At 40.1% G+C, this 14,939-nt stretch overlaps 2 protein-coding genes and 1 pseudogene across 7 annotated transcripts in view; 1 reads left to right on the top strand and 2 right to left on the bottom strand.

Moving 5' to 3' along the window:
- Positions 1–3,776, bottom strand: part of XRN1 (5'-3' exoribonuclease 1) — a 153,357-nt gene extending 149,581 nt beyond the window's left edge. For all 6 annotated transcript variants that reach the window (XM_014593184.2, XM_014593182.2, XM_006162304.3 and 3 more), the window contains exon 1: positions 3,598–3,776. In XM_014593184.2, the coding sequence (XP_014448670.1) occupies positions 3,598–3,672 (75 nt within the window). In that variant the 5' untranslated portion in view covers positions 3,673–3,776. The remainder of the gene's footprint in view (positions 1–3,597) is intronic.
- A 2,154-nt stretch (positions 3,777–5,930) lies between these two features.
- Positions 5,931–14,939, bottom strand: part of ATR (ATR checkpoint kinase) — a 137,221-nt gene continuing 128,212 nt past the window's right edge. The window contains exons 46-47 of the mRNA XM_006162303.3: positions 8,627–8,732; positions 5,931–6,142 (exon numbers count right to left, since the gene is read on the bottom strand). Coding sequence (XP_006162365.1) covers positions 5,969–6,142; positions 8,627–8,732 — 280 coding nt within the window. The 3' untranslated portion in view covers positions 5,931–5,968. The remainder of the gene's footprint in view (positions 6,143–8,626; positions 8,733–14,939) is intronic.
- LOC102481777 (protein/nucleic acid deglycase DJ-1 pseudogene) lies at positions 7,437–8,024 on the top strand (annotated as a pseudogene).

Raw genomic sequence — 14,939 nt, 5'->3', positions numbered from 1 at the left:
GGGTTCAGAAAAGCTTTAAGGTCACATAGTTCCCTCTTCTGATGTTTTTGTGTAGAGTTAAACACATGATTTGTTTTCTAAGATTTCTTTTTTTGGGTTTTTTTTTTTTTTTTTTTTTGAGGGTTTTTTATAAAGGGGCTCGTACGAGGTTTTTGCTACAGGGCGCGTGCACTCGCCAGAAAGACACAGAGAAACAGAGAAACAGAAAGCGAGAAATCACCCCCCAGGGGGAATGGCTGTGCCGCAGTTCCTTTTCCTCCATTCTCCTCTCGGATTCTTGGGCACACATGCACACGTGCCTGGTGTGGGTTTAAGCCACTGGGTCTTGGACTCAAACTGCAGTCAACTACATGGGAGTCCAGCAACAGTCATTTCACCAACTGCTGGTCCTAAGATTTCTTGATTCTGTAACTCTTACTAACTTTTATGTGGACCTTCTCTTCTTTTCTTGTCTCTTTTGGCCCTTTCACTATAAAATTTATTACACTTCCAGCAATTTTTCCTTAGGTTGGGTTTCGCCCTAGAATGACACCTGGACAAGTCAGTTTTAGAGAATCCATAGAAGAAAGACTGCTCTTGCTCTTTTGGTCTCCCTTTATTCCGTCACATCAGAGAGAATAAAAGCCCTTGGTTTCAGCTACTCCTGTCTAATCCCAGCATAGTCCTTTGGAAAAGCCTGTCTGCTATTCTGGAGTTCAGTTCTCAAGTCTGTCAGATGCTGCCCCAGTGCTTCCTTCCTCTTCATGTACATATGCCAACACCAATTTTGCTGGAGTTGAGGGTAGTCTGTCTTTACTTAGTTGTACTTTGGGGTTCATGGAGCTATTATGTCACATGATTTGCTGTAACTGTTCTATAAATTTAAGATTTGGATATCTATTTTTTTCTGCTTTTTTATGTGAGGATTCAGAGAAACTTAAAAACTATGCTGCTACTCTTACCAAGTTCTTCCCAGAAACTTCTTATCCCTTCCCTCCAGGGCTAGCTTTTGAACTACTATGACTTATTTAGTATTACCATCTTTTCAATACAGCTTAAGAAAGTAGCTGGTAACCTTTTGTTTATTTCTAATGAAGTATTTTTTTTTAAAGATACCACATTAATGTACTAAGTTTTAAAGTTTATGGAGCTAGCACATGGCTAAGTGTTTACGTTGCTGTCCTCTCACATGGTCGACTGCGATTTGAGTCCTGTATCCACTCACACTTGGACATGTGTACGTGTATGCCCAGAATCCCAGGAGGAGAATGCAGAAGGGACTGCAGTGTGGCCATTCCCCCAGGGTGGGGGAGTAATCTCTCACTTTCTGTCTCTCTGTCTCTCCAGCGAGAACATATACCCTATAGCAAAAATCTCTCTGAAAAAAGTTTACTTACAGTGAAATTTTAAAATAACCCTACTTTCAGTTTCTTTTTTATGTCCTTTTCTTTTTTTTTTTCTTTTTTTGAGAAGCTTTTTGCTATAGGGTGCGTGTGCTCGCCAGAAAGACAGAGACAGAGAGACAGAAAGGGAGAAATTACTCTGGGGGGGGGGGGGTGGGCCGCGCGCGCTTCCCGTCACCTCTCCTCCATTCTCCTCTTGGGATCTTGGGCATGCACACACACACACACACCCAGTGAGAGTTTAAGCCACCAGGTCCAAGACTTGAACCGCAGCTGACCACATGGGAGTCCAGTGACACAGCCATTACGTCAACCGTTGGCCCCCATACTTTCAGTTTCTAGTTACAATAAAGTTTTCACAAAACCTGACCTCGGGGAACCAGTGTAATGGCTATGTCACTGGACTCTCACGTAGTCGACTGCAGTTCGCATCCCGGACCCGGTGGCTTAAAACTCACGCCGGGCGCGTGTGCGTGTGTGCCCAAGATCCCGAGAGGAGAATGGAGGAGAAGGGATTGCGACGTGACCATCCCCCCTGAGGGGCGATTTCTTGCTTTCTGTCTCTATGTCTCTCTCTGTCTGTCTGGTGAGTGCACGCCCCCTATAGTGAAAACCTCTCCAAAAAACGAAAAAAACAAAACCTGACCTCGGTGTCCATGTCATAAGACTGCCTTAAAGAGATTTTTTTTTTCAGTAACAAAATTCTTCAGCATAGAGTGAATCTGAAATATTTTCACTAAACTAAACTGCCAGATCACAGAACAAAGATAACAAAGTATGTATAACCAGTTATTCTGAATAATAGTCACATGTTTTCACCACTTTAGTGATAAAATGACTGATGCATGGCAAGTACTAAAACGTTTGATGACTGGGGCAAGCAGGTGGCATGGTGGTGGGGGTACTGGACACTCCCACATGGCCACATTCCGGTCCTGGTGGCTTTCTCACTTTCCCCCTCTTTCTGTGTCTCTTTCTAGTCAAATTAAAATAAATGAATAAATAAAATAAAGTAGTTCTTTTTTAAAAAAGTTTGTTGATGAAAAGATCCAGGAAAAAAAACAAAGTTGTCTCTATTTCTGCAATGTATTGGTATCCCTTTTTAACTCTTTTCTGTGGAAATAAATGCTTCCCTAAATCTAATTCAAAATACGTTTCAAATAAATTAGTATATTGAATATTTTTGGCATGGATTTTCTCATATATCAAATCTGATTGAAATCCCACAAAGAATCCTTTCCAGAAGTTTACCTTCACCTTCGTGCTTTCTAAGTACCTTCTAAAAAGGTCAAACCATAATTTAATAGGCATCATGATGGTGTTCACCAGATTTCTTCTATTAATACAATGATACCAACCACGACTAATTTAATCAGCCATATACTTTTCGAAGCTGATTTCTAAAAACTGGACAAAAACAATCTTGTTTATCGAACAGGCTGCTTTCTTTTCCCTTTCCGCAGTTACAACATACAAACTAGATTTAAAACATCTACACATAAACGTTGCCCTGGGTTCATTATGTATTACTGCTGTAACAATCCGTTTCACTTTCTTTTTCTCCCTCTCTCATACACACACCCACATCGAAGCCTCCAAATAACGCCCTCCTAGGCTGTCAAAGCCTTGTTTTTGTTTTTCTTTCTCCCGCAGTAAGGGATTGGCATTGTCTTTCGGATAATAGGAAACGAATAACAAAAGACATCACAAACGGGAATAATCGGCCGCGTCAGTCCCCGGGTGGGGGCGGGTGAGGCTCTGGCTGGGAAAAGTCCGATTCAGTTGCGGAGGCGGCTGTTTGTACCGGAGTCTGCAGCTCTGGTGGAATCTGGGGTTGGGCGAGCCCTAAGAAAGCATCCACTACAGCTTCTCTGTCTGTAGGCAAAAAAACCTGACACCTCCTTGGGGAGGGAAAGGGGAGAATTTATTAAAAACGTTTCTTCCCAGGACTTAATTTCGGACTCGCGGAAGGCCCTGGCGAAGCAGGAGCTGTCAGAGCGGCCGTGAACCCCGCGGCTTTGCGCACAGAAACGCAACCTGCGTCTCTCCCCCATCCAAACCATCCGGCCGTCCTGGAACCTTCCGTCCGCCTCCCCTTCGCCACCCATCCAGCCGGCCACCAGCGGAAAGAGGCTGGAAAGCCCCAGTCCCAGGGTGGAGAGGGCCGCGGAGCTCCAGGTCCCTGGTCTTCCGCCGTCGGCCCTCGCTCACCCACCTGATGCTCTTTCACCACTTCGCTGAGGCAGGGATACCGCTCCGAGATCCATCGATAAAACTTGGGGACTCCCATTTCGACGGGCAACACAGTTTTCAGTCAGGGCCAAACCGAAACTGAACGCCCCGCCGGGGCCTACGCCGCCGCCTCCGGCCGTCGCTCGGCGGATGACAACACACCGCCCGCTCGACCATAGAGAGCCGCGCCCAGAGAGAGCCCCGCCCGCCTAGAGCGGCGGGATTGGCGCCGAGTCCGGGGGCGGGGCTTAAGCCTGCCCGCCCCTCCCGGCGGCCTGTGCTCCCGGCCCGGAGGCGCGCGGGGTCCGCGCTCAGTGCTGCAGCTGCTCAGGGCCCGCGTCGGACGTGGCGAGAAGACGGCGCGGGGCGGTCTGAAGGCTAGTAGTGAACGCTGATGCGTGTCCTGGCTGCTTCTGTCTCCTGGGACTCCTAAATTTCAGTATTTTTAAATAAAGATTTAAGAAAGATTTGGCTATTCGGCTTAGTGAGGGAGTTATTTTCTCTGAGGTATTGGAAACCTACAGTACAGTTCCTTTGAACAGTGCCCTTTAATGAATTATTGAAGAACATTAGGTAACACCTGGCCCGTAACTGTTAACATCAGGACTTGCCTAAAACGCTTGGTTTTCACATTCATGCTTCTTCGTTTCTCATGTTCCCCTATCACACAAGTCTACAGAAAAATAGTCCTATTAAGTGAATTTAAGGGAAATTATCTTTTTTCAAAATAGTTTTCCATTATAACGTAATAATTTCATTACTTTGTATTTTCATTTATCATTAAATCTTCTGCAAGAAAATTTGTAGAAAATACATTAAATTTTTTTTTTCAAATTTGCTACAGGGCACATGTGCTTGAGACAGAAAGAAAGTGAGAAACCACAGCCCAGGGGGAGATTATACTGCAATCCCTTCTGTTCTCCTTCTGGAAGATTTTGGGCACATAAGCACACGCACTCTTCAAGTGTCAGGTCTGAGACTCAAAAAACACACTGCCATGTGGGACCCGACTACCTTAACCATGCCACTGGCTGGCCTCCATTAAAATTTGTTTGTTTTAAAATATCTCAAGGTATTTCAAGTATTGCTGTCTTTTTTTTTTTTTTTGAGAGGTTTTTGCTATCGGGCGCATGCGCTCACCAAAAAGACAGAGACAGACAGAAAGCGAGAACTCACCCCCCAGGGGGGATGGCCACACAGCACTCCCTTCTCTGGAGATCCTGGGCATGCATGTACACGCACCCGGCATGAGTTTAAGCCACTGGGTCCGGGACTTGAACCTTGGTCGGTTACATAGGAGTCCAGCGACGTAGCCGTTACGCTAACTGCTGGTCCCAACTATTGCTGTCTTCAGAGACTGTGAGTTTCTGCATTTGAATAAACCTACAGTACAAAAGTATCTTTAAAATTATGAAACATTTAGTTTTCATATTCATTCATCTTGGCTTATTTTTCCTTATCACACTTTCAAACATACCAAAAACGTTTTATTAAGTGAACTCAATGATGTGCAATTTACGTTCATCTCTCTTACTTGCCTGTCAGTTCCAAAAGGGCAGAAGAGGTACCCTGTGCACAAGTGTAGCTAGTCTAGTATTCTAGTTAGTGCCCTGCCCACAGTATTTATTTGATATAGTTTTTTGTTGTTTTTCAAATAAATCCTAGGGCCAGCAGGTGGTGTGGTGGTTGAAGACAGTGAACTCCCACACGGCTGACCACGGTATGAGTCCCAGACCTGGTGTCCTGCTTTCTTTCTTTCTCCCTTGCTCTCACACTTGCTCTGTCCTTCCTCTCCAGTCAAATTACAATAAATAAATACATAATTAGGTAAAGTTAAATAAAATTCTTTAAAAATAATAAAAAGGGGCCGGCAGGTGATGTGATGGTTAAGGACATTGGACTCACACATGATTGACTGTGGTTCAGGTCCTGGACCTGGCGGCTTGCTTTCTCACTTTCCCTCTCTCTCTCACTCTGTCCCTCTCTGGTCAAATAAAAATAAAAATAAATAAAGTTAAATAAAATAATTCTTTAAAAAAAAAAAGAATCCTTACAGCACATTAATTGTTATAAAAAGAAATTAGGGTGACTTCTTGCAAATACATTGTTTTGACTATAAAAATATAATGTTCCATTTCTCCACTTAGAATACAAAGTATGTATTAAGAAAACAATTTATTTCGTAATAACTGAACCTATATTATTTTAAATACCATCAGGAGGAAATAATACCAATTGCTGTGAAAACATAAAGAAACTTATGTTGTACTTTAGAAATGAACAGATACAACCAAAAATTAATACCGAATGCATTAATTTTATATTATTAACATAATTTTTGAAATAATTTAATTTCACATATACGGGGTCCAACCAAGGTACATTTGACAAAGTAAGTTTTCATCAGTGGCATCTTGTATAAGGTAATGTACATGTCCTTCAATTGATAATGGGAGTCCTGTCACTCTATTTCTGGTCTTGATTATACCTTGTAGTCGCTGCTCAATGTCAAGAACATGGGTCTTGGCCTAAAAAGAAAAAAATAGAAAACCATTAGGGTAAGAATTCAATAACATGGATGTTGCTGAGTTACTACATTTTTTGATATTTAATAAATGTTAACACCATTTTACAGATTACCACCTCTTTTGAAGTAAACACAGAAAAAGAATAATGGGACCAGCAGATGGAGTAATGGTTATGTCATTGGGACTCCCAGGTAGTCCAGTGTAGGTAGATTCCTAACCCAGCGGCCTAAAACTCATGCTGGTGTGTGTGTGTGTGTGTGTGTGTGTGTGTGTGTGTCCAAAATCCCGAGAGGAGAATGGAGAAGAAGACATTGTGGCGTGGCCATATCCTCTCCTCAGGGGTGATTTCTTGCTTTCTGTCTCTCTGCCTTTGTATGTCTCTTCAGTGAGCACACACACTGCTATAGCAAAAATCTCTCTCTTAAAAAAAAAAAAAAACCTTGAGATACCAATTTTGAGTCTAGTATGTTGATTGAACATCAAATGCTTAGATATATTCCTGAACTGCATGGGCTAACAAGGAATTATTTCCATATTACAATTCCTAAAGAATAGCATTTTTGGAAATCTGCATCAAAAGTGTTTAGGACTTAAAACATTTGATGACTATTTTAATAATAGTAATAATGCTTTAATGCCCTTATAGTAGATAGGTACATAAAAACAGGAGTTCTAAGTGAGCTACTTGGAACGCCATACATTTCTCTCTTTAGAAAACATGTCAGAGTACAATAATGAAGATGATGTTATTAGAAAAATAATCCTCATAGGATCATCAACCCAATGATTCTTCATTGGCTGGATCCCAAACGGCCAACTGTGTGGTTTGAGTTGCAGACTTGGTGCTTAAAAAACACACCAGCTGCATATGAAATGTGTGTCTAAAATCTTGAGAGGGGGTTGAAATAGAGAAGAGATTCCGGCATGACCATCCCCTACAAGAAGTGCTTTCCATTTTCTCTTTCTGTGTTTTCTCTCTGGTGAGTGCATATGCCCTCTGACAAATTACAATGAAAAAGAAAATAACAAAAGCAAAAACAATCTTTTCCACTTATTAAAAATAACCAGTTGTCTGAAAACTATGAGGCTTCAACAAGTTTTAGTATGAAGTGAATTATTACATTTGTTAATATGGATTATGGATGCGGTGCCAGCAGGTGGCATGGTGGTTAAGGGTGCTGGATGCTCACATGGCTGACCACGGTTTGAGTCCCAAAAATAAAAAATAAATAAATAAAAAAAGATTGATTGTGGGTGCATGCTGGCATGTGTTCCTGTTTAGTTTGGTCTAGATCTTTAAAAATATATAAAAATGGTTTCAAAAAGAGCTTTGGTCATCCTGGCTAAAGTAGAAGAGGAAATGGAGACAGTTATCTCTGTAGGTATCATGAGGCAAGCTGGGATTAAGAGCACCATTGCCAGCCTGGCTGGAAAAAGCTCAGTGCAATGTAGTCATGATGTTATCATTTGTCCTGATGCCAGCCTTGAAGATGCAAAAAAAGAGCGACTGTATGATGCGGTGGTTCTACCAGGAGGTAATCTGGGTGCACAGAATGTATCCGAGTCCACTGCTATGAAAGAGACCCAGAAGGAACAGGAAAAGTGGAAGGGCCTCATAGCTGCCATCTGTGCAGACCCTACTGCTCTGTGGGCTCCTGAAATAGGCTTTGGAAGCAAAGTTACCACACACCCGCTTGCTAAAGACAAAATGATGAATGGAAGCCGTTACAGCTACTCTGAGATCCGTATGGAAAAGGACGGTCTGATTCTTACAAGCTGTGGTCCTGGGACTAGCTTTGAATTTGCTTTCATGATTGTTGAGACACTGAGTGGCGACGGGGTGGCCAACCAAGTGAAGGCTCCACTTGTTCTTAAAGATTAGAGAAGAAGAATGTGACTGTGAGTTAGAGGAATAGGCCATTTGTGTCCCATTGTCACTACGTTTGCATTAAACAAGAAGTGGTTGGCTAATGTGCCCATAAGTCATAAGTAACAGCTCCACATGGATCACTCAGCCTGAGTTGTGTCTGTACATTTCTGAACCTTGAAAAAAAAAAGGGGAAGGGGGGGGGGGGGAGACGGACTGTAGAACACTGGTGTCACCACATTAAAGCTCAAACTGATAATCTCTAAATTCAGGTAATTTGTGCTCAAGTGTTTCCTATTGTATCTTTTAACTGAATTGTCTATGGTTCAATAAATGTGCTCTGAATTGTTTTATTATGCAAATGCTAATAATGTTAACAAAGTAATGACAACAAAAAAACGAATGCATTGTCATACTAGAGAACCAGATTTCAGTCCTCAGCCATATCACCCTAAATGCACCCAATCTTGTGTGATTTTGGAAGCTAAGTAGGGTTGGGCTTAATTAGAATTTGGATGGGAGAACTCAATGTCAGAGTAATTAATAACCACTGATAATAGAATCAAGTCTCCTTTGCATAGAATACAAACTCATATCAAGCTACACCTTCTACTAACCTTTTCATTGACAACTTCTCCAGTTTCATTCAGTGATGCTTTTGAATGCCCTTTCACTGGTTTACTCCACTCCACAAGAGGATCATGTAAAAAAGTCTTTAAGACGCTGAAATTGAAACAAATATTGTAACAATACAATGTTTTGAAACAAATATTATTGTAACAATAATACAATGTTATCTTTGCAGAAAAAAAATCTCAAAGGAAGAGAAAGAAGCTTAATGATAAAAGCCTTAAAATATACATCACTACCTTTTTAGTAAGATAGGTGAAATTACTGTTTCTTTCTTTTTTTTTGAGAGAGTTTTTTTGCTATAGGGAGCGTACGCTTGCCAGACAGACAGAGAGACATAGAGACAGAAAGCAAGAAATCATCCCCCACGGGGGATGGTCACGCCACAACCCCCTCTCCTCCATTCTCCTCTCGGGATCTTGGGCACGCACGCACACGCGCCCGGTGTGAGATTTAAGCTACCGGGTCCGGGACGCGAACCACAGTCGACTACGTGGGAATCCAGCGACATAGCCATTACGCTAACTGCTAGTTCCCTGAAATTACTGTTTTGAGAAGATAGAAGATAGAGATATTTTGACAGACTGCGTTGAGTTCTGTGAAACATGCTTAAATGTATATAGACAGTTCCTGACTTAAAATGGCTTGACTTACGATTTTTTGACTTAATATGAGTTTAATCAGTGTATTAACTCTATATAGGACTTATGATATTTTCACTTATAATGGGATGGGAGATAACTCCATTCTAAGTTGAAAACTATTTGTACTATAAACTAGTAAATGTATATTTATCGAACAAATTAGTTTTACCCTGTGCCATGTCTTCAGTGACAAAAGAATACATGTAACTACCATAAAGATATTTTTTTTATGTTATAGACATCAAATCCAACTTATGGAAATACCCACTTGGATGTCTTATAATCACCTCAAACTCATTATCTTCCCAACAAAACAAATTACTTTTTACTATTTCTCCTGTATTCTCCAAATCAGTAAAGAAAAATAATCACTTACCCATTTGCCTTGGAATTATCCTTGCCCTCTCTTCCAATTCTACCTCCTAAGTCTCTTCGGAATCTCTCTACTTATCTCCATCTCTCCTGCCATTACACCATCCAGTGTACCATCATTTTTCCCCCTGGGTTAGTACAATGGTCATCTGCCTACTTTTCTGGCTGTAATTGGACCTATAATTTTTCTCGTATCAATCAGATTATCTCATTTTCCCTTCTTAAAATTAAATTTCCTCTTAAAACCCTCCAATGACTACTGGTTGCTCTCAGGGTAAAGTTTAAATGTAAAGCTGAGTCACTTGTGAGCCCTTCATAGTCTAGCTCTTGCTCATCTATCCACCATCATCTCTTGCACCACCTTCTTCAAGTATATCCTCTAGAATACAGTATTGTTTTCTTAAACAGGCTATGCCTTTACTTGCCTTGATATTTCTATCACTTTGAAATAAGTATATAAGCTTTGAAAGTCATTACACCATCCAGTGTACCATCATTTTTCCCCCTGGGTTAGTACAATGGTCATCTGCCTACTTTTCTGGCTGTAATTGGACCTATAATTTTTCTCGTATCAATCAGATTATCTCATTTTCCCTTCTTAAAATTAAATTTCCTCTTAAAACCCTCCAATGACTACTGGTTGCTCTCAGGGTAAAGTTTAAATTTAAAGCTGAGTCACTTGTGAGCCCTTCATAGTCTAGCTCTTGCTCATCTATCCACCATCATCTCTTGCACCACCTTCTTCAAGTATATCCTCTAGAATACAGTATTGTTTCTTAAACAGGCTATGCCTTTACTTGCCTTGATATTTCTATCACTTTGAAATAAGTATATAAGCTTTGAAAGTCTTTTAAAAATAATTTGCTTCAGGGACTAGCAATTAGCATAATGGCTATGCTGCTGGATTTCCACGCAGCTAACCGCAGTTCAAGTCCTGGACATGGTGGCATAAACTCACGTTGGGCGTCTGTGTGTGTGTGCCCAAGATCCTGAGAGGAAAATGGAGAAGAAAAGATTGCAGTGTTGGCCATCCCCCGTGGGGTGTGATTTTTCACTTTCTCTCTCTCTCTCTGTCCTTCTGGTGAGTGTATGCGCCCTATAGCAAAATCCTCTCCAAAAAAAAAAAAAAGTATCTGTTTCCTATAGCAAACATTGCACTTAAAACTGAAATATTGGGGGGTCAGCAGGTAGTGTAGTGTTGGGGTGCTGGACTCCCACATGGTCAACCATGGTTCAAGTCCTTGACCTGGTGGCTTGCTTTCTCACTTTCCCACCCTCTCTCTCGCCAAATTAATAAAAAAAAAATAAATAAAAATTAAATAAAATAATTCTTAAAAAAGGTTAAAGACTGTCTACCTCTAAGATCAGGAAAAACAGAAACATGTTTCTTACTATGTATATTTGACAACGATCTAGCTAGGGAAATTGGACAAAATAGAGAAAGAAATAAAAGGCATTAAAATTGGAAAAGAAAGAGTAGAACTATTTCTGTCTATAGATGATATGTTGTTACAAAGAGAACTCTAAAAGTAGCCATAAAAGTAACTAATGAATAAGTTCAACAAGGTTGTAGAACACAAGGCTAATATAGAAATAACAGTTGTATTTCTATGCACTAGTAATAAACAATCACAAAATGAAACTAAGAAAAAAATACACTTAGAATAAAAACAAAAGTAACAAGACACTTATGAAGACAATTTTTTAAAGGTTAAATACAATGTTTACATACAAAACATTGTAAAATATTATTGAAAAAATGAAAAGATTTAAATAAATGAGAAGACATTCCATATTTATGGATCAAAAGACTTAATATTGTTAAGATGGTAATATTCCCCAAATTAATTTTAAAATTCAATGCTATTCCCATCAGAATCCAAGCTAAAGTTTTGCAAAAATTGACAAATTGATCTTTAAAGTCATATAACAGGGCCAACAGGTGGGGTGGTGGTTAAGGTGGCTGGATTCCCACATGGCTGACCATGGTTTGAATCTCTGATCTGGCAGCTTGCTTTCTCACTTTCCTTCTCTTTCTTTGTCTCTCTCTCTAATCAACTTCAAAAAAATAAAATAATGACGATGAATACAATTTAAAAAAATTCTTAAAAAAAGTCATATGGAAATGCAAGGAACCCATAATAGCCACACGATCCTGAAAACAAACACAGTTGGAGTATTCATACTTACTGATTTCAAAATTTACTACAAAGTTACAGTAATCAAGACAGTGTGATGATGGCATAAGATTATATATATAGATCAATGAAATAAAACTGTTGAAAATCCAGGCCAGGAGGTAGAGTGGTAGTTAGGAAGCTGGACTGTCACCTGGCTGTCAGCAGTTGGAACCCAGGACCTGATGGCTTATTTGCTCACCCCCCCCTCTGGTCAAATTAAAAATAGTAACAATAAATAAAATTAAATAAATAATTATTTAAAAAATTTCAACTGAGCATTTCAACAAAAATACCAAGACAATTAAATAGAGAATACTAGTCCCCCTCCTCCCCAAAATGATGCTGGGACAACAAAATATACATTTGCAAAAGAAGGAATAAGAACTCTATCTTATGCCATATACACAAAATAACTGAAATTAGATTAAAGGTTGAACAGAACCATTAAAATTATAAAATGCTTAGATGAAAACAGATCTAAATCTTTGTGATTTGGGGTTAAGTTTCTTAGATATGACATAAATGCACAAAAAATAGATAAACAATTACATATGACCCAGCAGTTCTACCCCTAGGTATACAACAAGAGAAATGAAAACATACATCTGCATAAAAGTATGCATGATGTTCATAGACACATTATTCATAATAGCAAAAAGACTGAAACAATCCAAATGTCTATGTTTATAATTTTGTGTAACTGATAAAGAGTACAGAAAAATGCAGTACATGGGACGAGCAGTTAGCGCAGTGGCTATGTCGCTGGACTCCCACGTAGTCGACTGCAGTTCGAGTCCCGGACCCGGCGGCTTAAACTCACACCGGGCGCGTGTGCGTGCGTGCCCAAGATCCCGAGAGGAGAATGGAGAAGGGATTGCAGTGTGGCCATCCCCCCTGCGGGGGTGATTTCTTGCTTTCTGTCTCTCTCTCTCTCTCTGTCTGTCTGGCGAGCGCACGTGCCCTATAGCAAAAACCTCTCCAAAAAAAAGAAAAAAAGAGAAAAGAAAAATGCAGTACAGATTTAGTATTTTTTATCCAAAATGCTTAGAACCAAAAGTGTTTCAGATTTTGGATATTTTTTCAGATTCTGGAATATTTTCATATCCATAAAGAGGTAGCTTAGGGATAGGGCCCAGGTCTAAACATCAGAAGCATCTATGCTGTATTTTTTTATCATTTTTTTTAAGTTGGTGAAATACATCTTTTATTTAACGGTGTCTCTTACAGAATTTTAAGTTTAAAGATAGTTTAGTAGAAGACATACTCTATATTACAATAGGTTCACAATACAACAAAAGCAAGACCATCCTGATAATGACATTCATCCCATTGGCTTAATTCATTGCCAGGTATCCCCCGTTAAATCTAAGCTCTGTCTTGCTCATGTTTCTTATTACTGCATCTTCATTCACTTTTATTTTTGTTTTTTTTTTGAGAGTTTTTTGCTTTAGGGTGTGTGCACTCACCAGAAAGACCAAGAGAAACAAAGAAACAGAAAGCAAGAAATCACCCTATGGGGGGATGGCCACACCGCAATCTCTTCTCCTCCATTCTCCTCTAGGGATCTTGGGTGGGCATGCACACACATGCGCCCAGCATGAGTTTAAGCCACTTGGTCTAAGACTCAAACCGTGGTCGACTACACGGGAGTCCAACTACATAGCCATTACACCAACTGCTGGTCCCTCATTCATGTTTTATAAACATCTTATATACACAGTCTGGAGATAATTTTATATATTTTTGTATTAAAGCATTTTGATTGTTATCCTGTCACATGAGGTCAGGTGTGAAATTTTCCACTTGGGACTAGCAGTTAGCTACATTGCTGGACTCCCATGTAGTCGACCGCGGTTCGCATCCCAGACCCGGTTACTTAAAACTCTTGTCGGGCACGTGTGCGTGCGTGCCCAAGATCCCGAGAGGAGAACGGAGGAGAAGGGATTGCGGCGTGGCCATCCCCCCTGGGGGGTGATTTCTCACTTTCTGTCTTTCTGTCTGTCTGGTGAGCACACGTGCCCTATAGCAAAAACCTCTTCAAAAAAACATTTTTTTCCCCACTTGTGGCATCATGTTGGCACTCAAAAAGTTATGGATTTTGCAACATTTTAGATTTCAAAATTTTTTCAGATTAGAGATGTTCAACCTATATATCCATATAATTGAAATATCATTTGGCAATAAAAAAGAGCGAAGTACTGATACATGATGAATTTCAAAACATTATGCTAAGTAAAAGAAGACAAACACAAAAGGCTACATACTCTTGAGATTCCATTTTGATGAAATATGTTGAATAGGCAAATATATAGAAACAGAAAGTAGATTAGTGGTGGCAAAGGGATGACTGGAGGCAGGGAAAGAAAAGGGAGGAAGAGACTGGTAGTGCCTATGAAAGCCTGTGGGATTTCTTTTTGGGGTAATGAAAATGTTTGCGCAATGTTGTGAGTATACTAAATACCACTCAAGTGTATACTTTTAAAAGGATGAATATTATGGTATATGAAACATATTCTAATTTTTTTTTTTTTTAATTAAAAGAGATTGTCGCTATAAGGCCTGTGTACTCACCGAAGAGAGAGAAAGGCAGAAAGTGAGAAATCACCCTCTGGGGGTAAGAACACACCTGCAATCCCTTCTCCATTCTCTTCTTAGGATTTTGGGCATGCATGCACACACACCTGGTGTGAGTTTTACGCAGCTAGGTCTAGGACGCTAACCACAGTTGACTATGTGGGAGTTCAGTGACATAACCATTACGCCATCAGCTGGTCCCTATCCTAATAACCTTAGTAATTTATTTTTGTTTTTAAAATCTACTTCATGGGTTGGCTCCATGGTCCAGTGCCAATACTCTGCTTGAGTCACATGGTAACAATGGTTTGAATATCTGACCTAGTCAGCTGGAAAGATTTAGCAAATGCATGAGTGCCTAGAACCTGATGGGCTAAGGGACTAGAGGAATGGGACTGTGGCATGAAAGAACCTACGGAGGGTGCTCATTTTTTTTTCTCTTGGACTTATGTGCACATGCACACATTCTATCATGGATAAAGAATAAAACTAACTAACTAAATAAGTATACTTCAGTCAATGCAAAGTGA

Source organism: Tupaia chinensis, unplaced genomic scaffold (assembly GCF_000334495.1).
Source record: "Tupaia chinensis unplaced genomic scaffold, TupChi_1.0 Scaffold139833_1, whole genome shotgun sequence".
In the NCBI taxonomy this organism is placed as follows: domain Eukaryota; kingdom Metazoa; phylum Chordata; class Mammalia; order Scandentia; family Tupaiidae; genus Tupaia; species Tupaia belangeri.
The sequence above is the reverse complement of the archived record's forward strand: the minus strand, read 5'-3'. Positions and strand labels throughout refer to the sequence as shown.